The 22,967-nt window shown below is 44.1% G+C and overlaps 1 protein-coding gene across 2 annotated transcripts in view; it reads right to left on the reverse strand.

Annotated features, from left to right (window-relative positions):
• The window catches only part of MACROD1 (mono-ADP ribosylhydrolase 1), a 561,289-nt gene extending 543,974 nt beyond the window's left edge, over positions 1-17,315 (reverse strand). For both annotated transcript variants that reach the window (XM_069968252.1, XM_069968253.1), the window contains exons 1-3: positions 16,970-17,315; positions 9,957-10,058; positions 4,134-4,253 (exon numbers count right to left, since the gene is read on the reverse strand). In XM_069968252.1, coding sequence (XP_069824353.1) covers positions 4,134-4,253; positions 9,957-10,058; positions 16,970-17,207 — 460 coding nt within the window. In that variant the 5' untranslated portion in view covers positions 17,208-17,315. The remainder of the gene's footprint in view (positions 1-4,133; positions 4,254-9,956; positions 10,059-16,969) is intronic.
• Positions 17,316-22,967: the final 5,652 nt, after the last annotated feature.

Genomic DNA, 22,967 nt, shown 5'->3' on the forward strand with positions numbered 1-22,967 from the left:
TGCGCGGGCTTTCAGAGAGGGACACATTGAACAGCAGCAGCTGCTGCCGGCGTCTCACTGTCCTCCCTCCCTTCAGTGGACTGGGTTAGAAGCGCTAACCCGGCCCATTAAAGAGAGTGAGGACACGTGATGCCGTCTCGGAGGGTGCGGGCCAGGAGCAGGGAGCGTGTCGGAGTGGACTGAGAGCTGATGATTCTAGGCATTCTGTGGGTGTGAATGTACCTAGATAACAGCAAATCTGTGCAGAATCCGTAATAACTTTATATTGAAAAGATGGAAAGCTGCGGGTGGGCAACATATTAATGCAAAAATTATTTTGGGGGGAATACCCCTTTAATTCTGGTATCTTCTTATTTGTGTTACTTATGCCTGATATGTGTTTCTCACACTTGGCATAATGGTATTCATTATGTCATCTTGTTTGAAGAATTGTCTTCATTGGAGTCTAATTATCATGGTGATTTTTTTCTCTACCGTATCTGAAACCCATAGACGTGGCCATTCCATGGGACAAGACACGATAGACAAACAATCTCTGTATACCCAGTTTACACAACATTAGGGAGTTGTAAGGCATTGTTTAATAGGCATAATAGCTGGGACAATTTTCAGGATAAGGACAGGATGTTTAGCGGGCACTCAGATGGTAATGATGACCCCCAGGTGTCAAAGCTCTGCCTGATGCCGGATATGTTTCCACCAGTTGATGGAATTGAGGCATGATGGTAAAGGCTCCTGGTGATGGTATTGTATGTATGTAAAACTTTGTATTTAGGATTGTATAAAACTGTACCCAATGTCATACTCTTACTTCTATAATCAATTTGTACATTACCTAATTTTTTATAATCATATTATTATTCTATTACTATTACATATATATACACCTATTTAAATCGGTTTCATAAAACTTGGCAAAACACCATGTGATGCTGAGCAGATGCAACATGGACTTGAAAGAGAGAGGATGCAGTTTGTAATGTGAAAGTCAAGATGGTGGCTGATCAGACGTTACATGACTGCTGCAGTAATTATATTAGTGGATACAGGAGAGCTGCAAAGAAACAGATGGAAGCGGAAGGAATAGTGGTGGCGAGTGTGCACTATATGGGCAAAAAGAGTACTTCACTAAAGTAAAATTCCCCCCTTTGTAAATGTCATATAAAGAAAGGGCACTTACTCTACATAGTGATAAAAAGAACACAAGACCGCATGACAGCTCGTATAAACCAACTAAAAATGGACCCCCATCAACTACACACATGCAATGCTCAATACCATGTGAGTACCATGTATCTTTAGAAAGGTCCATTGGGTCCTGCAAATTCTCTTCAATCCGCAAAGTTTATTCCTAAGGCCAGTTTCCCACAAATGTATTACATGTCTCCGTCCATATTACCAAAGCCAGTCACAGTTTGACAACAGATGCAAGCATCAACAGGTACAGGTATTTAGAGCAAAGATCAGATGGCGGTGGCGCTAAAGAACAAGACACTTGGCATACTGTAAGTATTCTGCATTCATTAGGACAATTCAACCCGCTTTGTTGTCATCTGGCCACTTTTTCAGGTATGTGTTAACTGTAAAAGATTTAATATACCAGTATAATAAATCCTGAATACTTATGCCGTGTTCTTTAGCACCATTGCCATCCAATCTGCCCCCTGAGATACCTCTACCTGGTGATTCTTGAAATTGTATTCTTCCTAAGTGAAGTGAACAGGTGGAGCTGAGGTTCCTAGCCCCCTCCATGCTTTTAACAGTGTTGTGCCTGTCCTGCACAACTACACTGGGTAAGGCTAGGTTCACACTGCGTTTTCAGCATCCGTTTAACGCATCCGTTTTTTGCAAAAAACGCATGAAAAACGGATTGCAAAAAACGGATTCATTTGTGTGCATCCGTTTTTCCATTGACTTCCATTATAAAAAAAAACGGATCCGTTTTTTTTGGCGGACCAAAAAACGTTGCTGACCCTATTTTTCTGGACGTTAAAAAAAACGGATCCGTTAAACGGATGCTGAAAACGCAGTGTGAACCTAGCCTAAGCAGTGCCGATTGTGATGGAACCCCAACCCAATGTCTACTACCTGCACTAGAGTCCTTCTTTCCCTTTTATCATTTCAGTCTGTTGTCAGAAACACAATAAGGCCTGGGCTTGCATCCCTAAGACAGACACAAAAATGTTCATATATTACGCTTATGTGAAACCAGCCTATGTGAGATGCCCATTCCTTACCAATGCACTAAAGGAAAGTACTGTATCTAAATGGTTTTCCCACCATACAGCTAGGATATGCAGTCACATGCTGGTCATCTGATCTGTCATTCTGGATTTTCCTTGCACAGCACCATTTCTGTCCTCGCGCTGCAGATACTACAGATGACACTTGAATGGTGAGAATATCTGCAGGCAGACCTGCAATAAATATTATTCAATGGCATACCCTAGTAAAAGAATGAAACAGACCAGGATGGGCAACACAGGAGCTTTTTAAATAAACTACATAAGATTCTCAATTTTTTGCACAGGTATAATAGTTCTAAATGGAAATTTGTAACATGCTATCCAATAAAATTCCATGAATCAGCAGGAGCCCCCTTTAATTTCAGAGCCAAAATAAGCACACTGCAGAGGACTTGACTCCTAGGCTCTCCCCATCGAGTTCTATATTAAGTTTATGAAGCACATCTTCTGCAATGAGACGGGTAGGGCAGCACTCACTTCCCCTTGTTTTGATCCTGGATAGTATTTCGGTTTTTTTTTTGTTTTTACAGGCTTTATAATTTTCATATGACATAAGGAAGTCAGCATCAGACATGGAATTTCAACAACCACCACATCAGGAGGTACAAAGGCAATAAAAGGAGAGCAGAGACAACAATGCCTTCTAGGGAACCAACACAATTAACATCTGGCCAAACAAACACATACATACACAGACAGATACTCACGCAGCCTCCATACCCGGAACAAAAACCAGCTATAAAAGAAGAAAAACTCCACAATAGGGGGTAGATTGGGGTAAAGAAGACTGTACCTAATTTGTGCTGACATATATGTAGTCCATACATATGGAGTGCATAAACTGGATAACTAGACCAAAAGGGGAATAGTTACATACAAAACCCCACTACATGGACACCTGAAACACACATCAGATGAAGTCTGGCTGGATTGTAATAGATTCTGGAGAAATCTGTATTGCACCAAATCTCCTCAATCCAACAGGTCCTTCCACCATTTATACAGAGCCATATAGCTGTCATGTAGCTTTATTGTAGCCTCATGTAATAGGTCAAAGTCACAAGTCACTGGCTTATGAAATCATAACAAGAGAGACCCCCCATTTCAGAGGCAAAAGTCTGAGCTATAGGTAGCAACAGAAGGCGGAATGAGGAACATCAAACAATGACTGGAGTGAGGCGAAGGCGAGAGAATCCCTAGAGAAGGAGAAGAATTGATCCAACTGGCCATTATGTCCATTCAATTACATGATTTTTATGTTTTTCTTCCTCTCCAGAATATAAAAATACAGCTTCTATGTAAATGTGGCTCTTTAATCTCGTTACCCTATTGCTAATTGTTGTATACAGATACTTACTGATCTGTTTGTTGTCAGTATGGATTCCATTGATCTTTGTAAGAGCCATTTTTCTGTGTATCTCTGAAAACACACGAGTAAGCCAATAGATGCCAATAGAGCCAACAAGGACGTGTATAGATAAACACATTCCTATTACTGCCGGCTTATTACCAAACCCCAGAGCTGACTACAATCACACTGTGGCTTCCACGGACTAATGCAGAAAAGCAATCCGTTCTGAGAATATCAGTATATTGCTGACTGAAGTCCTTTCATCTACAGATGTTAATGGAGCATATATTGCTGCACTCCGTGTAGAGGAACACAATGTACATGCAGATTTTCAACGCTAAAAAAAAAAACGTGCCAATAGACATTTTCTGCCCGATTGCGTCTGTTTCACCTTACTGCTAACACGCGGTTGCGCTTCATTACACACGCTCATCGTTGTTGGGCAACAGCTGCACAGACACAGATTACCTACATGCAGTGGGGGGCAACTCCTCGAGTTCCTTCTCTCCTGCAATATGATGTGTTGCTCATCTTACCTGCATTAACAATGGCGTCTACCTCTAGTTTGGTGATGTCCCCTCGGATAATAGAAATCTTCTCATTTAGATCTTTGCTCTTTGGAAACTTCACCTCTTCAGGCTGCTTGGCGTGTGATTCTATAGAAAAGGGGAAAGAGAAAAAAATATATATAATTTTTTATTTTTATTCTTTATTTATATAAGATTAGCAGCTCTTACAGGACAGGTATATTCACACCAGGGAAAAGATCAAAGTTACTGGAGAGACTGATGGGCGCTTTTGAATCCAGCGCCTATTACTGGCTGCTTCCTACCCCCATCCACCAAACTCTGGCTACACCCTCTCCAAGGTCACAGCTCCCTCCGGAGGAGGCAGTTCTCCTGCCAGGCCTGAGCCTGTGGATGGCCAAGGCACGACCCTGCCAAGATCCTCTCCACAAAAGCCTATAAACAGTAAGTATAATTATGGTATACTAACCATGTGTATAACACGTTTCTCAGGCTATCAAATATTTCAAAAAATGAAGGGAAATAAGCTAAAAAATAACTTTTATTGATATCCAGGTAAAATATTAATGGTGTACAACAAAGTGCAAGAAATTCTGTACAATATATACAATGTGCATAACGCACTCTCTCTCCAACAATGAACAATACCACAGGACCAACAGAATGGTTGGATAACACAGTAGCTCAGGTGTACTACTATGTCCTATTGAGTCGGTATCGTTTGTAAGTGGTCCGTACTGGTCACTGTCTGTATAGGAACAATTCCCGTCCCAAGTTTATCACAGCGTGTCTATCGGTACGTATGTATGTCAAGCAGGTCGCTGTCTGTTAGGGATATACAATCCCATGTGTGTCCTGTCAATAGTAGTACCGTCACCTACACCCTACGCGTTTCTGTCACTCGTGTCGGTGACGTCATCAGGGGTCAGGGGTGAACAAAAGAAGGTACATGAGGTAAACAATAATAGATATGAAGACCATCAGAGCCCTTAAAGTAATCCAGCCGTGATGAAGGTAATGGACTATTGGCATCTGAGGAGTGGGGAGATGGTAAAGGCAGGTGTACTCACTGTACCCACGTAGTTGGACCCAGATGCAGAATGTCCCGAAGAGTCAGTGCTCTATATGTGGACAGTTCTGCAGGGTCGTGATAAGTGGCAGTGAGGTATGTATTCCCAAGGTAGGCCTCCCCGTCTTCAATATTTCTGGAGATGTGTACCAGTCAGGCTGCAGTGGCACTGCATGTTAAAGGAGATGTCCGGCAACAATTTTTATTAAAGTATTTTATTGCCCCCCCACACGTTATACAAATTACCAATATATGGGAAATATATGGGAAATGCACATAAAGTGCTTTTTTCCCTGCACTTACTACTGCATCAAATAGGTGATGTCACAACCCGACTCCCAGAGCTGTGTGAGCTGTGGCTGCTGGAGAGGATGATGGCAGGGGGATGCTCAGTGTCCCTCCAGTGCCCCGTGCCCCTCAGTGTCCCCCTGCCATCATCCTCTCCAGCAGCCACAGCCCGCACAGCTCTGGGAGTCGGGTCGTGACATCACCTATTTGATGCAGTAGTAAGTGCAGGGAAAAAGGCACTTTATGTGCATTTACCGTAATAAGTGTATATTGGGGATTTGTAGAACTTTTCAGGGGCAATACAGTACTTTCATAAAAATTTTCACCGGACTTCTCCTTTAACATACCCTAAGGCAATGCTTCTCAATTCCACTCCTCATGGCCCACCAACAGGTAATTTTTTGAGGTTATTCCATACAAAGAACAAAGTATAATTATATCACCTGTGAAATACTAGAGAAAGGTCAGGGGGACTGGAATTGAGAAGCACTGCTCTAAGGTACTAAATGTGGGTTCTTTTCCACAATTGACACATATCTCCTACCCACAGGAAAGACAGAATTTTTATAACAACATGGAATCCATCTGCTGGGACCCTCCCCCACGATTGTAAGACTTTGATTCCTGAAGAGCAGGGATCTAAAGATCGTGGACTATGGTGGCTCATGTTTTTTTTTTTTGCCTTCCTCTGGATCAACACAGTAGGGTTACAGAATGGACTGGATGGACCTGTGTAATTTTTTTTTAACCTTATGAACTCTGTATGGAGTTTTTCAGTATGCACACATAGATGTGTTCAGGAGTCAGGATATTTTTTACCATACACCTTATGAGTTGATATGAGAGAGATCACAGTTTGAAGCGTTTTTTTTTTCTTTTTTCTAGCAATTATTCCGTAATGGAGGAAAAAACACTACTGTATTGAACTGGGTACTGACAGAGTAAGAAGTCTAATTAGAAAATATTCACAAGCTTTAAATGTGCACAATGTACCATCTAGATCAGGGTTTTATTATTCATCGTGGATAAAGACTTCTGTATAATTCCTTCAGCTTACCTCCTCTACTCATAAATAGATGTAAGATGTAGGAGTACAATGTAAAAGAAATTATCCTCAATCAACAAGAAAGAGAATAATCTAATGCTTCTCTGCAGGTGGAAGCCACATCACAAAGATGCTGCTCACAATATTTTATTGCCTGTTCACAGGGCTGTACAGGAAGAGGCGGAAATCTAAATGGGGCCCCTCTCCTGATGCTGGCTCCCCTCAACCTGTATTAAGCACTTTGGGTGAGGGAATTGGCTTGTCACAGTGGTGGGGGTCCTAAGGCAGCTACAGAGACTGCCTCTATGATGTATATGCTCCTTGCAGGAAGAAACCATGCAGATTTATGTGCAGATTTGGCATTGCGGCTTAGGGACAAATAATATTTTAAACTATTAGGGTATGTTCACACTGAGTAAATCGGGCAGAATTCCACGGCAGCGCTCCGCGCCGTGGAATCCCACCTGCCTCATTGTGTCAATGGGATGGCATGTCAACTGTTTGAGCAGAGAACGGCGGAACCGTGCGAGCCATCTTATTGACATTCTAAGGCAAGCGGGATTGTGACTCAGTGTGAAAGGGCCCTTAGAAGTATATCCAATATAATGCTAATGTGTCACCAGTATCCCAGCAGCAGCTTATGTGATCGCAACTAAGACCACCAGAAAATGACATGCTTTTACATGTGTAACAGGAAGAGGCCTCTCCTGTGTAGCTGACGTCCTGTGAAATACATTGTTCATCTATACCGATCCAGTGACCCTTCTCTACACCCCACCTGGCATCATCTTTTTTATCTCCCTTAGTCCCTTTATGCACAAAGTGCTGCTGAAAGTTGCTGCAGTTATACAAATCCTCTCTCTTCTGTGTTCCAGAAAAAACAATTGACTTCTACGGGAGAGTGTTGTGGGCACACCATATGTGACCTGTGCAAAGCTCATCGTTCACAGAGGGGTGGATGCAAGATGCCCTGTTATCTTGTAAGTCTGCCTATGGTGGTGGTGATGATGATGAGAGGGGATCTCTATAGCATTGCTGTAACTGTGACTATAAGCTGCACAGTCCTTTGCCTGGCTACAACTTCTGGTTTAGGAACATTATTGACTCATTTTGTGCTTATTTTAATGTTATACAGAGTTTTATTTTAGTATGGAGTTCCACCATAGATGGTGAGGTCCCAGCATCCTCTTGGTCAGTCTGGTGAAGCCCCGGCATTACTTTGTTCTGTTGGGTGAGGCTCCAGTACAATAAGTTTAAGGAGATTGCTCTACAGAACAGGAAGGGGAACATTTACGAAGCCTGCTTCCTGGGCGTACGCCAGAGAGAAGGTGCAGATTTGCCCCCTCCTTTCTGGCGTATGCCTGCCGTATGCCCCGCTCATCTGATTGGCGGGAAGGGGGCGTGGCTATAAGTGGACAGTAGACATGGCCTAGTCTCACATCTCATTTATCATGATTTACACCTGCTTGCAGGCATAAATCCTGATAGAGATATACACCTGCTAGAAGAAGGTGTGGATTTATCGCGCACAGCCTGCGCTGGGCGAGTTTGCTAAGAGCAGTGCGTCTCTTGGTAAATTCATTTGGGAAAATGGGTGTGGCTTTATAAATCTCTGAAGTGTCAGCCCATTGTGCAACTTAGTGGGGAGTGTTCCTACTTAAAGATTTCAGGACTACATTCCTTTTATATAGTTAGTGGCAAGCTGAATATAAAAACTTGGCCTGAACAGTATGATTTCCTGATGACAGACTTTTAATACTATTCAGATACTAAATGTACAATATTCCACTCAGTCTGATGTCTGGAAAATGTCTGATCAAGATGATCATCTGTGCCGTACACTTACAGACAGAGCTCTCTCTGATGATAGGAACAATTTTTTTTTATAACAAAAATCTTTTCATCATAGCAAAATAAAATTCTGCTATTCCCTATAATGATGTCTACTCTGCAATTGCTCTCGGCACACTATCATTGTAGCAATAACAGTGATTGACAGTGAAGAATTGTTAAGGATGTCTGTTAAATCCACCCGCCAAATTGCTACAATCATTTTGTCCATTTAATCACAGCAATTATGGCTATGGCTGGTCATTCTCCATTGGATCGTACATGAAATCGCTGTGTGTAAATGAACCGTTACCTAAAGAGGACTGCGTGTATAATGCACAATCCGACATCCCCTGCTGCTTTTATAACATGGAAGAGGATTGAACAACGTCCCTGCTCGATATGACAATGCTAAATGTCTGACGGAGATGAGCATTGGATTTAAGCTGCACAGAGGCATCCATCTCTCCACATAAGATCCTGTTGGTTTCGGCAGATCTGTCAACAATTAAATGTAATTCTGCACACACAGGACCGGCCTTTCATCTGCTGTTAGGGAGAAGAGGATCAGTCATGTCACATTTTCTCTGACCAATGTTTTACACTGTCTGTGGGAAGGAAGAGAAATTGAGTCATCTGGCAGCCAGGCCATATCCCTGCCTTCATAGAAATAACATGCATTTTTAATGGTGAGTCAAACAGGGGCAGAGATGGAGGCGATATCCGATCTGTAAACAGATTTATGCTACATTAACATGTAGAAGATCAGATTAATCTCTTCTCTTGTCACATCATAGAATCCACAGGGGAATCAGTTATCACATTGCAATTTGTGTACTCAATGTGGCGATCAATACATTAAAGAACATGGGGCTTTGGCTAAATATCATATTCACAAAGCCTTGAGACTATTATTCCAACACATGCGACTGTGTGGGGAGAAAGCTTCAGTCCCGAACCTCTGCATCATATCTAATGGACCAACCCGAGTACCTGTACAATTATTTGTCCCACTCTTTCACTTGTTGCCTGTAGCCTAGGTACCAGGTGCATATATAGGAGATTTATAAAACATGGTGTAAAGGGAGACTGGCTCAGTTGCCCCTAGCAACCAATCAGATTCCACTTTTCATTCCTCACAGACTCTTTGGAAAATGAAAGGTGGAATCTAATTGGTTGCCAGGGGCAACTGAGCCAGTTTCACTTTACACCAGTTTGATAAATTTCCCCCATAGTTCCCAATACATATGGGTAATGATTAGAGATGAGCGAACCGGGTTCGGGTTCGAGTCCATCCGAACCTGAATGATCGGCATTTGATTAGTGGCGGCTGCTGAACTTGGATACAGCCCTAAGGTTGTCTGGAAAACATGGATACAGCCAATGACTATATCCATGATTTCCACATAGCCTTAGGACTTTATCCAAGTTCAGCAGCCACTGCTAATCAAATGCTGAAAGTTCGGGTTCGGATGGACTCGAACATGCTCGAGGTTCGCTCATCTCTAGTAATGATACTTGTAATATTACGAAGCACCAGTCACTATAAACCAGACCATTGGATCCCCACATGAGAACTGGGAGGGTGTGCATCTCTCACTTTTTGCGGTGTCTTTCCAGGCCGGTATGTCCTTCAGCTTGATATAATCTTTCATAGAGTAATGTTCCCGCCTCTGCTTACTGTTGAGACCCTTCAGAAAAACTGTAAAAAAAATTAGAGGAAAATTAAAATAAATGTTACATTAAAAATAATAGGAAAGCTGAAGAATACTTAAACTGGGCACGTTATTAAAGGGATTGTTCACCAAAAAATGTTTTCTTTCAAATCAACTACTGCCATAAATGGCTATAGATTTGTAATTTACTTCTATTAAAAAAAAATCTCAAATTTTCCAGTGCATATAAGCTGCTGTATGTTCTGCAGGAAGTGGTGTATTCCCTCCAGTCTGATACAGTGCTCTCTGCTGCCACACTTAGGAAGTGTTTAGTAGCAAATCCCCATAGAAAACCTCTCTTGCTCTCCAGACTGGAAAAAATATCACTTCCTGCAGGACATATAGCAACTGGTAAGTACTGGAAGACCTGAGATTTTTTAATAGAAGTAAATCTCTATTAGGGTACAAACACACACCGTATACGCAGCAGATACGAGCAGATTTGATGGTGCAGATTTGATGCTGTGTTCAGTTATTTAGATCTAATCTGCTGCGTATTTGCTGCGTATCGCAGCAGTAAATACGCTGCGTATATGGTGTGTGTGTTTATACCCTTTAAGGGGTTATCCAGTGCTACAAAAACATGGGCAATTTCTTGCAGAAACAACACGACTCTTGACTCCAGTTCAGGTGTGGTTTGCAATTAAAGCAACTCCGTACCCACAATCTGACCCCCCCTTCCCCAAACCACTTGTACCTTTGGATAGCTGCTTTTAATCGAAGATCTGTCCTGGGGTCCGTTCAGCAGGTAATGCAGTTATTGTCCTAAAAAACAACTTTTAAACTTTAAATATGCGCCCTAACTTTGCACCACCCCTCCTCATCATTAGGAATGCCGCTGGAACATTTTCTCCTGTCTGAACATAGCACAGGTGCCTTATTGATCCCGCCCATGTTCAGTATTCACACAGCTGTTGAATAGTAGGCAATCTGCCTGCAGCATTCCTAATGATGAGGAGGGCGAGGAGGAGGGACAGAGAGGTTGTGCCAGCCTAATGCATAGACATTCTAAGCCCCAGCCGTTTGGCACAGGGCTGCCAGTTTAAAAGTTTTTTTTAAGGACAATAACTGCATCACCTGCCGAACGGACCCCAGGACAGATCTTGGATTAAAAGCAGCTATCCGAAGGTACAAGTGGTTTGGGGGGGGGTCAGATTGTGGGTACAGAGTCGCTTTAAGCTCCATTCACTTCAATAGAACTGAGCAGCAAAACCCTGCCCAAGCTGGAGACGAGAGTGGGGCTGTCTCTGGAAGAAAGTGGCCATGTTTTTGTAGCACTGGATAACACCTTTAAATCTCTGTCACTTTCTGGAAACAGTTGATTTAACTATGAACTGCTAAAGTGTAAGAAGAAGTATCAGCCGATATCTGATGTGTATAGAGGCCCCCAACTTCATTATAGAAGAGAGGAGTAGGAAATATTCAACTGCTCGATCCTTTTGTTCTCAGAGATAAAGCGCCAGCAGACGAGTCTTGCACATATCTAATGAGGTTGCGGCACTCCTGTAATCCAGCATCTTTATTTCCATGGGATTTCACAATGTAGTTGCACACGCTGTAGTTTAGTGACTAAATTAAAGTGACTGTACCACCAGGCCCAGGCTGAAGCACTGGAGGCGGGCTGGCCCACCCTTAGTGGGAGGAAACCCTAGCCCCTCTCTATGATAGGGTTCCATTGATTCTAATGGAGTCACGTCATGGAGGGGCTGGGGTTTCTTCCCACTGGGGGTGGGTCGGCCCGCCTCCAGTGCTTCAGCCTGGGCTTGGTGGTACAGTCACTTTAAGTATTGTGGCTTTGTCCTGTGCAAGTAAGTGGGACATTCCTGCAATACCTAACAAAACCACTACAATATAAATGGTGTGTGAGAGCATTAACAGCACAAAATCCAATGTGAACAATAGAATCTGATTGCTGGGGGGGGTTGAGTGTTTGACCCCCACTTACATAATACTGATGGTCTATTCTAAGCTTGGATACCACTTGCTTATGCCAGGCAGCACTGTATAAATCATGAAATCATTGGTTAACCAAGATGCCCATCTTTTCAAGGATCAGCTGACTACCTTATGTGTATAGGGGTGATGACTCTTGTCACATGGAGTTTGGGAAAGAAGGATCAGGGAGCTGAACCTCAAAGCTGATTTTTTTTTTTTGTTTGCTTGTTTTTTAGGGGGGGTTATAGGTTATGAGATATGTAAAAGATCATACAGGTGATTGATAGGTATGTTATGTTTTTAAAATTGTTACACCTGTATGAGGTGATGAGGTTGGTAACATTTTTATGTTGTGTATATGTTATTTTGTTATGTTATGTTGGTGTTTGTGTGTTCTTAAATATGTCAAAAATTTTAAGGGGTAGTGCGGCGGTAATGAATTATTCACAGAATAACCCACATTACAAAGTTATACAACTTTGTAATGTATGTTATGTCTGTGAATAGCCCCCTTCCCCGTGTCCCACCACCCCCATCCATGTACCCGGAAGTGTGGTGCGCTATACTCACCTGTCACGTGCCGACCCCCGTCTCCGATCTTCATTCAGTGACATCTTCTTCGGCCGGCCGGCGAACAGCTCCGTCTGTTCCGAATGCCGGCCGCCCTCTGCAGCGTCATCCGATGCTCAGCCGCGATTGGCTGAGCATAACTGTGCTCAGCCAATCGCGACTGAGCAGCTGATGACGCAGCCGCCAATCGCGGCTGAGCACAGTTGTGACACGACGGAGGGGGGAACGGGCGGCAGCGACTCGGCCGTCCGTCCAAAGATGACGTTTGGCACAAGATGGCGGACGGCCCTCGACACGGATCAGGTAATGTATAATGCACCAACACTTCTGGGTACACGGGTGGGGGTGGTGGGACACGGGGAAGGGGGCTATTCACAGACATAACATACATTACAAAGTTGTATAACTTTTAGCGCCGCACTAGCCCATTAATAAAGAGATATTAAACAACAGGTTATGATGTGAGGATATCCTATAGAAAGGACATATGTGATGATACCTGTTGTGCTGACCTGTGAAATGTGGGTACATGAGAACCAGAGTTGAGAAACACTGCCGTAGGGCATAAATGCAGCAGTAACAGGCATGTGTGAGGCACTGTATTATTGTACTATCGTTTTGATTTGAATGATAATCGTTTAGTGTAATAGCAGACAACAATTAAACGACTAACGAGAAATCGTTGGTCGTTTAATAGAATTTGGACCTATTTATACCTTTGATCGTTCGCATGTAATAAGACGTCGTAGTGGCGACGACAGGACAAAAGCAATAATGATCATAAGTAACGATCATCGTTCCATGTAATTGGGTGAATGGTTTCAGGTCGTTCGCCATAGCGGTCGTTTGAGTCAGTTTATCGTTGATTGTCACACAAAAAAAAAAATCGCCTGGTGTAATAGTACCCTAACTGGAGACTTAGGTCTCCATCGATGGGAGCCTCAGCAATCAGCTAGTGGATAATTTTCTAAGATGAGAAAACCCTTTAACAATATCTACACATGAATGAGGAAGAATAGCTGTCACCAAATGAGTGTCTACCCAACAGCTAGTTTTAGTGCAACAATGCTAACCATGGCCGCAGATTCAGTGACTGTACAAGTCCGGTGTATGAGGCCAGCCTGGGAGAGTCTCATTGTTTGACTGAATGGTTCTTTATTACTTTGAGAGAGCAGCTTCTCTGGAAGCCATTTATCCTGCGGTTCCTACAGGAACATGATGGGTGTGCGGAGCTGAACACACGTTTATGAGGTTGTTGGTGAAGACGGATGTCACAGCAACATCACTCAGCCGATAATGATCTCATGTGTACGGACCACCACAGACACTGATGGATTGCGTCTCACAGGGGGCGGATATGGCAGGGATAGGGCTTTACAGGGAAGGTATATGGTTAAGAAAGAACATAAAAAAGCTAAACTGAATTCATAATTGGAGATGACAACCAATTACAGGCATAGGTTTTATCCATGTTTACCAGGGCTCCGTAGGGCCGCAGCCACCGGTAAGCAAATGCTGCATGCTCGGGTTGGGACAGACCTGAGCGTGCTTGAGGTTCATGTTTCTTTATTCATGTCTCAGACATAGCATTCTGTGCCTGCAATGTCTGTGATACCATTGTGGATAAATTTAGCTCCTGACAACTGATCTGAGAAGGACTTGTGGCTGCGGATATGTAGGATACACCCATATGTCTCCACTGCAGGTAGTATAGCTCGCTGGTTAGCATTGTCTACCTGCTGCACAGGGGTTCTAGGAAACATGTACAGGGAGTTTATTCCCACCCCCCACTTGTGTAGGCCGCCTCATCTAGGTACCCCAGTTTACTCCCACATTACAGAATGACAACCCCGTAACGTCTGGTTTTACGTAAATAGGAAATCCATCAGAATCAGTCTTCTACATACTGTACTAACACGTCAAACAATAGCACCAAGTGAGGCCAGTGCATCCTGTAAGCCTTAAAGGGGTATTCAAACATAACTTTTGATACGTTGCTGCCCATGGTGAGACTAACAATTTCATACTTGTTGTTATTTATTCAGTCTCCCCTTCGTTCTGAGCTGATTCTTTTTGCTGAAGACACAAAAATCCGTGTGAGAGCTTTTCTCTTTGTCTCCCCCTCCTCCCTTCTGAGACAGCTGTTGTAAACAAGTCCCTGACTGGCTTTATCTGCATCATTTTAGCTTCTTTGTAATGCTGAAAGGGTTAATCACAGAGAGTTCATTAGCAACTTTACCTCAGATAAACCCTCACAGTATTACAAAGAAGCTACAATGTTACATATAAAGCCAGTCAGGGTATTGTTTACTCTGGTCATCTCACAAGGGAGAGGAAGGGCGGGGGGGAGACGGAGAGATTTTTGTGTTTTCAGCAGAAAGCAGCTGAGAACTGGGAGAAAGAGACTGAATAGATAATAACAAGCATGGAAGGAACTGTTGTTCTCATTATGGGCAGCAACATGTCAAAAGTTATGTTTGAACGGAATACCCCTTTAAAGACAGGGAAGTGATCTGGAGAGGGCACAAAGAACTGAACATTGGGGGACTATGTTACTGGTAGCCCCCAATACATTCCTATATATGCTTTACAGTTTTATGTATGGTTTCAGAGTATTATTACATCGGCTGACCCGCGGTCCATCATTTTCACCTTCATTGGCTGCATATAACCCAGAGTAAGGCTATGTTCACATAACTGTAAAGTGATGCAATGTCACACATAGCGTTTTTGCTGAGGCTTTTCAGCCATTTTGAAGCAAATTTGGTTAAGATTGTACCATTTTTGCTGCAATTCCACCAAAATTGAAGCAAAGGGGTGGGTTCACACTGAGGAATTCAAGCAGAATTAAAGCCCCATTGACTCCTATAGGATTCCTCTAGCGCAGTGCTTCTCAAACTGTGAGGCGGGCCTCACCACTGAGGCGCCCCCTAGTTGTTGATGAGGCCCAGCTCACCAGTTTTCACAAAAGTAACTATGATCTGCACAGTCCTTTTGCTGTTTGCAAAAATCTCCATTTTAGCAATATTATTAATTTATTTTGTACTTGCTTTATTAGTATCTAGAGCTTGGGAGATGGGTGAAAGGTAGTCCTAGCATTATTTCCAGCTTTTAAATGGACTTCCACCACAGATAGTGAGGCCCAAGCACCCCCTTGGTCAGTCTGGTGAGGCCCAGGCATTGCCTTGGTCTGTTGGGTGAGGCTCCAGTAGAAAAAGTTTGAAAAGCACTGCTCTAGCGGAATCCGCCCATGTCATGTCAATTCTTCAGGCGGAAAGTGGATCCGCGGTGGAATTTTCAGCGCGGAAATTCTGCTGTGTGAACAAATAAGCGGAAAGCCCATTAAAGCCAATGTGCATTCACAATGTTCATTCTTAACGGGCGGAATTCCATGCGGATTCCACGAGCATTTTGACGCGGAATCCGCCTGAAAATCCACGAGAATTCCTTAGTGTGAACCCACCCAAAGAATTGAGATGACAATTCCTTGGGTGGATTCTGCAAGACTAGAGCAAGGGTAGGGAACCTTGGCTCTCCAGCTGCTGCAAAACTAAAACTCCCATAATGCTCGGGAAGCCGATGCATTGGCTTTCACAGTACCCACATGATGAGAATTGGAGCTTTGCAGCGTGGCAGGTTCCCCCGTCCCTGCTTTAGACCAATAACTAGTCGGCTTACTTTACTGTAAAACATCATGCAGTTTTTGGCAAGCCTCATCTCTTCCCCATGAAAAATACCTAGAATACCAATTCAGCTCGTTTATGTGTGGTAAAATGTGCCCCTAAAAATGGCCGTATTTTTACTATTAGTTTTCCCTTTCACCATGTAGTATTTTTCCCCTAATTCTCACATAATTTTGCGCGTAGTTTGGCCCAAAGTTCTAAATTACCAGAGAATTTCCCATTGGCATTAATAGGTGCAGCTTTCATACAGGACTGAGCACAGATTCTGCTTTCAAACCAGATCTCTAGTGCGCACAAGGCCCAGGGCTGTGTTCACACAGTGGATTTGAGGGTCATAAACGACACTTGCTTTACAAGCCAAGTCACCCGCAACATTTAGGATATATGTAACCTTTTACACTGATTATTTTTGTTTTCCTTTATACAAATCAGGACTTTGCTTGTAATGTTTAAGCAGGAAAAAATAATTTTGCACATGGAATACTCTCAAAACTTGTGTGTGAACATAGTCTATGGGGGGGTCCTTCCCTGGTCTGCCACACCTGGGGCTCTGCAGCTGGTGGCACACTACAACTCCAAGCATGCACAGGCTGGGAGCTGTAGTCTGGCACAAGCTCAGACTGTACCGTCTCCCTCCAGCTCTGTCCCCAGTGCACACAGTGCGGTTAGCAGGGCTCACACAGAAGGGGTTAGAGCTCACAGCTTCTCACTTTTGGCCTCTTTCCAGCTGGTGGCGGGGGAGTACAGGTCAATCTTCCCGGACATGGCGCGGGTGGAGGAGGTCAGTGCTCCGGTGGTGAGGCGGTCAGGGCTCGCCCTATAACGGGTCGGCAGGACAACGTGAGCTACGGGCAGGACGGAGGCTGCTGCTCGCTGTGACCCAGCCGAGTAATAGTATCGCCGCAGGGAGTGGAGGCGGAGGAGCCGGCGGAGGGTCAGCCCAGTCATGAGGATATATTTAGCGGCAGCTTACAGAACGACGGGCAACCGGGTTATTATTAGTACAGAGGACATTACTCTTCCTTATAAGTGACTGTGACAGCTGCCGACGTACAGGGGGCGCTACCAGGAAATGAACGTGGAACGCAGGTGCGTCTCACCTGTCTGCCCTGCGTTGCTCCGTTACTCACACTACTGAGCATGCGCCGGTTAAGCAGGCGTTCCGCAGACGGCCATTTTCTCGGAGACCAGTTATTGCTTCTGTGGAGGCAATGAAATTCAAAGGAAAAGCTGCTGCTGTATGTTTGTCTATGACGGTAGACCTTGTTTGCGTTTTCCCACTTCTCACTCAGGGTGCCTTCACACCTACCGTATCGCAGTAGAAAATTTAAATGAATGAACACAGCACTAAATCCGCACTTACAAATCTGCTGCGGATCCGACAGTGCGTATTTAATGCTGTGTTCATTCATTTAGTTAAATCTGCTGCGGATCCTCAGCGGATTTTCTACTGCGATACGGTAGGTATGAAGGCATCCTCAGATTGAATTTTGACTAGTTATTCTTTTACATTCCTTTTTCCTAGTGAATGAAATATTTGTTGTTTTTATAATTTTAACACTTCAAGACACTTGAAAACTTCCAGGAGAGGGCATATTAATGCTCCAAAAAGGCAAACAAAACCATAATTTTCCTTGTAAAAGATTTGTAAGCCTCAAAGTACACTGAGGAAGACAATGGAAACTGTCTAAAAGAAAAGCAGTGCAGTGTCCAGCTTGGCCCAAGGTGGTTGAGGGGGACAATCTTGGAGACACTTGTCCTAGGCTACCATGTCAGTGCACCTGCGCCTCATTTGTGAGGCACAAGTACTGTGAGAGTGATTGCAAAGTGGAGTGCTTACCTCTCACAGCAATTGTGCTGCTCAAATGACAGGTCCCAGATCTGTTTTTAATCTGCGATTACCAACCAGCCTTGTGGTACCCATACTGTATGACATGTGCCAGTGCTTCTCCCCCAGCAAGGTCTAATGGTTTCTTTACTGTGTTAGATGTTTTCAGATGTGACTTGTTTTAGTTTTAACAATTTTTATTCTTAAAATGGTTGTCCATGGCCTATCCAATGGAGAAGTCTGGGGTGCGTCATTTTTTAAAAAACTGCTGGGGAGGAAGTTGCTGAACATAACACCAGGCACTTTCCCCCCTGGCTCCAGCGCAGGGGTCCGCTGTACTCCGCTATGGTTCACAGTCCCCTGGCCACTTCCTGGTATAAGCGGGGACGTGACATGTGACGTGTCAGACTCACTAAGCCAATCAGCAGCCGTAGCGGGGTCCCACCCACATGGCTAACACGTCAAATCCGTGTCCCCACTCAGGCCAGGAAGCGGCCATGGGACAGGGACCACAGCAGAGGACAGCGGACCCCTGCGCTGGAGCTGGGTAGGCAAGTGCCTGTTGGTATGTTAAACCACCTTCTCCCTGGCGTTTTAGAAAAAAATGATGGACTCTGAACTAATCCTTTAAATTAGGGACCAGTACAACGATGGTGTCAGTCTGCATGCACATAACTGGGGGCTGTACCTATTAGGCTGGGTTCACATGTAGTATTGTGGGAAGTACATTTAGCCACAACCAGAAGAGGAACTGACAGAAAAACTATAATGGAAAAGTTTGCACCTTTTCCTGTATTTTGAAACCGTTCTTAATTTTGGCAGAAAATAGTACACAAAATAATACATGCGAACCCAGCCTTATTCACACGTTCTGTAAAGTTATCTGTAATTACAGATCCACAATTATGGACAAATCTAGGTGAAAATTGATTGGGCTATTCACAACTGTCCGTATTTTTATTGATCAGAAGACATGTCCGTAATGTCTGCAAAAAATACGGATCACCTTCCCATTTTTTGGGAATATGGATTACGGATGTTCACTATCTCTTCTATATTTTCAGTCGAGAAGCTCCCAGAAAGCAAAGTGTCCAACCATGACAGATTCTAATTAATGTCCAAGGGCCCTCAAATATAATTTCCCAAAGTGTCTCTTGCATGTTAGTAAACACATTTTGGGCTTTAATGGTAACAATGCAAGATTCCATTTAGTTCATTATTTGTACTACAGCTCCTCCTAGTGGACTTTTATTTAAGAGTAAAGCTATAATATGTTGCCAAAGTGCCCATATTAAAATCCACTGCTTTAAGCACAAGAGAAAGGGTAGACCCAATTAAAGTAACTAAAGTAGCTATAGAGGAACCCAGTGACGCCACCTCACCATATGTGGCAAACTGTAGCTTTTTAATAGTTCCCTTGTTTGCGCTGCAGAGCACCATGCAGCAGTCTGGCACGTCCTTCATCTCCTGTCAACTCTGGGGAGAAAGATAAACACAGGTCAGTAATGCTGCTGCGTGGTGTTGTATACAAGGGAGGATTGAAACAGGTATAAGAACAGTCATGCAAGGGGCAAAAAGGGAGAACTCGGACCCTTCCAGGGGCACAAGGATGGCACAAACAGCTTGTGGAGACACAAAGTGAGCACTGTTAGTTGTAGGTGGGTGAAGTTCACAGTAGCAAGCTACACGCCCTAGTTGGCTGAAAATTGATAAGCACTGACATCTTAAAGGGGTACCCTGGACATATATTTAAAAAAAGGCCCTTGCCTGGGGTACCACTTTAAGATCTGTCAGAGTTTCAGTGCTGATGGGATAGGGCATTTAAAAATAACAATGCCTACTTACCATCCTGGCTCTCGCCCCGCTGACAGTATCTCAATCACTCCATCCTGCTGTGTGATGTTGCATGCCTGCTCGGCCAATCACTGGTTGCCGTCCTGTCTAAGTTAGTGATTGGCAGTGCAGGCTGTCACTGCCAGACGAGTCCTTCTTGGAAGTGGAGGCGGGATTGTTCAGCTTGGGAACAAAGATGACATAGGAGGACATTGGGGGAGTGCAGAGAGGCAAGAATGGACTGTTTTTTTGTGCCCTGCACTTGGGCAGCAACATGTTAAAAGTCAATTCTAAGCAGAATACCCCTTTAACAAATCCACCATGAGGTTAAATTGTAAGCAGTGTGGTACAAACTCACCTGAATGTCACAGACACCTTGTGCAGGCAAACAATCTAATTTTTTCTACAAAGAGTATGGGACTATTGACGTTTACTGTTCACAGTTTAAAAGTGTAACTGTCATTTAAACATTTTTTAGTTCAAGCGATTTTAAGAAACTCTGTAATGGGTTTTATTAAGCAAAAGAGTTTTCTTCTAAACTCAAAAGGCTGTTTTTCAGCCTCCCCCTTTTTACTTATCTGTGTCTATGGAGAGGGGAGGAGAGAGGAGACAAACAGCTCGTGTATAGCATAGAGCACAACAATCTTCTCTTACCAAGTTCCCATACAAGCATCAATCAGTCTGACCTGTGAATCCAGAGTTTTCAGTGTCAGGACACACAGAGGGGGATTCATGAAGACCGGTATACTCATCTTAAATTAGGCTCCGGCCCATTTTCCCCAGCACACCTTTGAGTCAATGCGGGTGGCTGAACCTGTGCCCTGTGCACCAAATCTGCACCTGCTTCCTGCAGGTGTAGATTTGGATCATGATTTACCCTCCAAGCAGGTATAAATCACGATAAAGCGGGAAATACTGCAGGCGTATGCCAAGGAGAAGGAGCAAATCTGTCAGCGCACTGATTGTCTGACAGCCGGAAGCCCCCGAAGAAAGCCGGACCCGGTACATTATGCTCCAGTGCCCCAAGGGTTCATGGTGCTGACTTTGACATACTCGCAGCGGGACAACAATGGGCAAGTATGTGGAGCGGAGCGAATTGACAGCGGGAAATCAGCTGCCGATACATTACGTGTGAAGCTACCCTTACAGAGTTTCTTAAAATCGCTTGTAATATTCATTGCTGCAAAAAATGGCCGTTACACTTTAAATTCTCTAGAGGAGGTACACACTACAAAGCTTGATGGTTTCTCTCACACTTCATGGATAACGCCACTTGAACAGATGAATAGAAGAACGGTTGCTGTAATTTAGCACAGTCTTTAGTCTTTTAGAGGTGGTATCTGTTCAAGGTGGCCCAAGATGGCTAACAACTTCAGTGCGTAGTAGACGAAACGGATCGGTACAGCAGAATGCCCCACCCATGTCTTGTTTTGTAGGATTACACCAACCTCTTGCCCAATGATGCCCTGTTGTTAGCTAGTTCACACCACACCTTTGAGTATCAGTAAAAACATGTACAGGAAACCAATTGCTAAATGATTAAACCGGAAAATACCTGGAGGCAGCGTACAGCCCAGGTGAGTAAGTGCGTCACCTTGCTTCCCGGCAGCGAATAAAAAAAAAGTGAGGGGGTGTTTCTTTAAAGTGTCACTATCATTTTCAGGATTAGCTGTTCTGTAGTGGTGTAGTGTGGGGGGAGACCATGGAGGCGGCCGCCCCAGGTGCAAAATTATTAGGAACGCAAAATTTTGCCCCCTAAGGCTCTGTGCACATGGAGCTAAACTGGCGGATTCTCGCCTGCCTCCCTGTCATAATGATAGCCTATGGGAGGCTCGCGCGCCTCCTCTCTCCCCGCTGAAAAATGAACATGTTCATTCTTCAGCGCGGAGAGAGGAGGCGCGCGAACCTTCCATAGACTGTCATTATGACAGTTTTTCTCTGTGTGCATGGAGCCTAAGGCTATGTTCCCACAGCATAAGAGACCGTCCGGTCTCTGAAAAGATCTTTCAGGCCGCAGAGTTCTGATGCGGGCGCATCCGTGCGTGCCCGCATCTGAACACCCCATTGCACACTATGGAACGAGCGGCCGGATCTGCTCACTCCACAGTGTGAACTGACATGGGTTTCTGCTGCTATTAACTGAATAACGGCCGCAGAAAACTGACATGCCAGTTGTTTACGGCGCCTGGAGAGATCCTGGCTGGAGCGTATACTATGTGGATACGCTGCGGCCGGGATCCCATAGAAGAATAGGCAACATATCTTTTTGCAAAAAGTACGTCCATTGTTGCCAATTTCAACATTGCCCCGTGTTATAAGGGCTTAAGCGCAATCCTCTCCCGACACTGTGTCACATGGTCAGTTGGGCTCATAATGTAAGTCTATGGAGCCCGACTGATGCTGACACAGACCCGGGAACGTACTTGCTGCAGCACAGTCCTCTCCCGGCTCGTTCTCATGATCACCACAGGTTTGAACACTCAGACCCAGACCGATCAAAACTCTTGACATGTCTCTATGACACGTCAAAAGTTTTTTATAATGACAGTGACACTTTAACTGCAGTACTGGGGGCATCCTGGGGGAGAAGAAGGTTAACCAGCACCAGCATTTTGGGGGAAGGGGTTAAGTAAAATACTATGGGCATCTTGAGGGGAGGGGTTAACGACTACACCACTAGGGGTATTCTGGGGGGAGGGGTTTAAAGGGGAACTCCAAGTAGAGGTTAAAAAAATGAAACTTCTGCAGAAGCATAAAGCATTACTTACCTATCCCATTTTGAAACTACCAAAAATTAATTTGTTTGGGGGGGCTATGTTCTGTTTTGTGTTTCTGCCCTTCCTGGTTTATCAGTTGTACACAGTACTACAGGTTCCAGAATGCAATGCTTTCCCTCAGCTGTTTATCACAGTCCTCCACCCTGCCTATTCCCCGCCCAAAGCTGTTGCAGAAAATCTAGGCTGTGTTCACACATTGCAGTTTCATTGTGTTACTGAATTATTTGCAGTAATTTATGATTTCATTGTGGTCCCACCCGCATAGCACGC

The sequence above is a fragment of the Dendropsophus ebraccatus genome, chromosome 4 (assembly GCF_027789765.1).
Source record: "Dendropsophus ebraccatus isolate aDenEbr1 chromosome 4, aDenEbr1.pat, whole genome shotgun sequence".
In the NCBI taxonomy this organism is placed as follows: domain Eukaryota; kingdom Metazoa; phylum Chordata; class Amphibia; order Anura; family Hylidae; genus Dendropsophus; species Dendropsophus ebraccatus.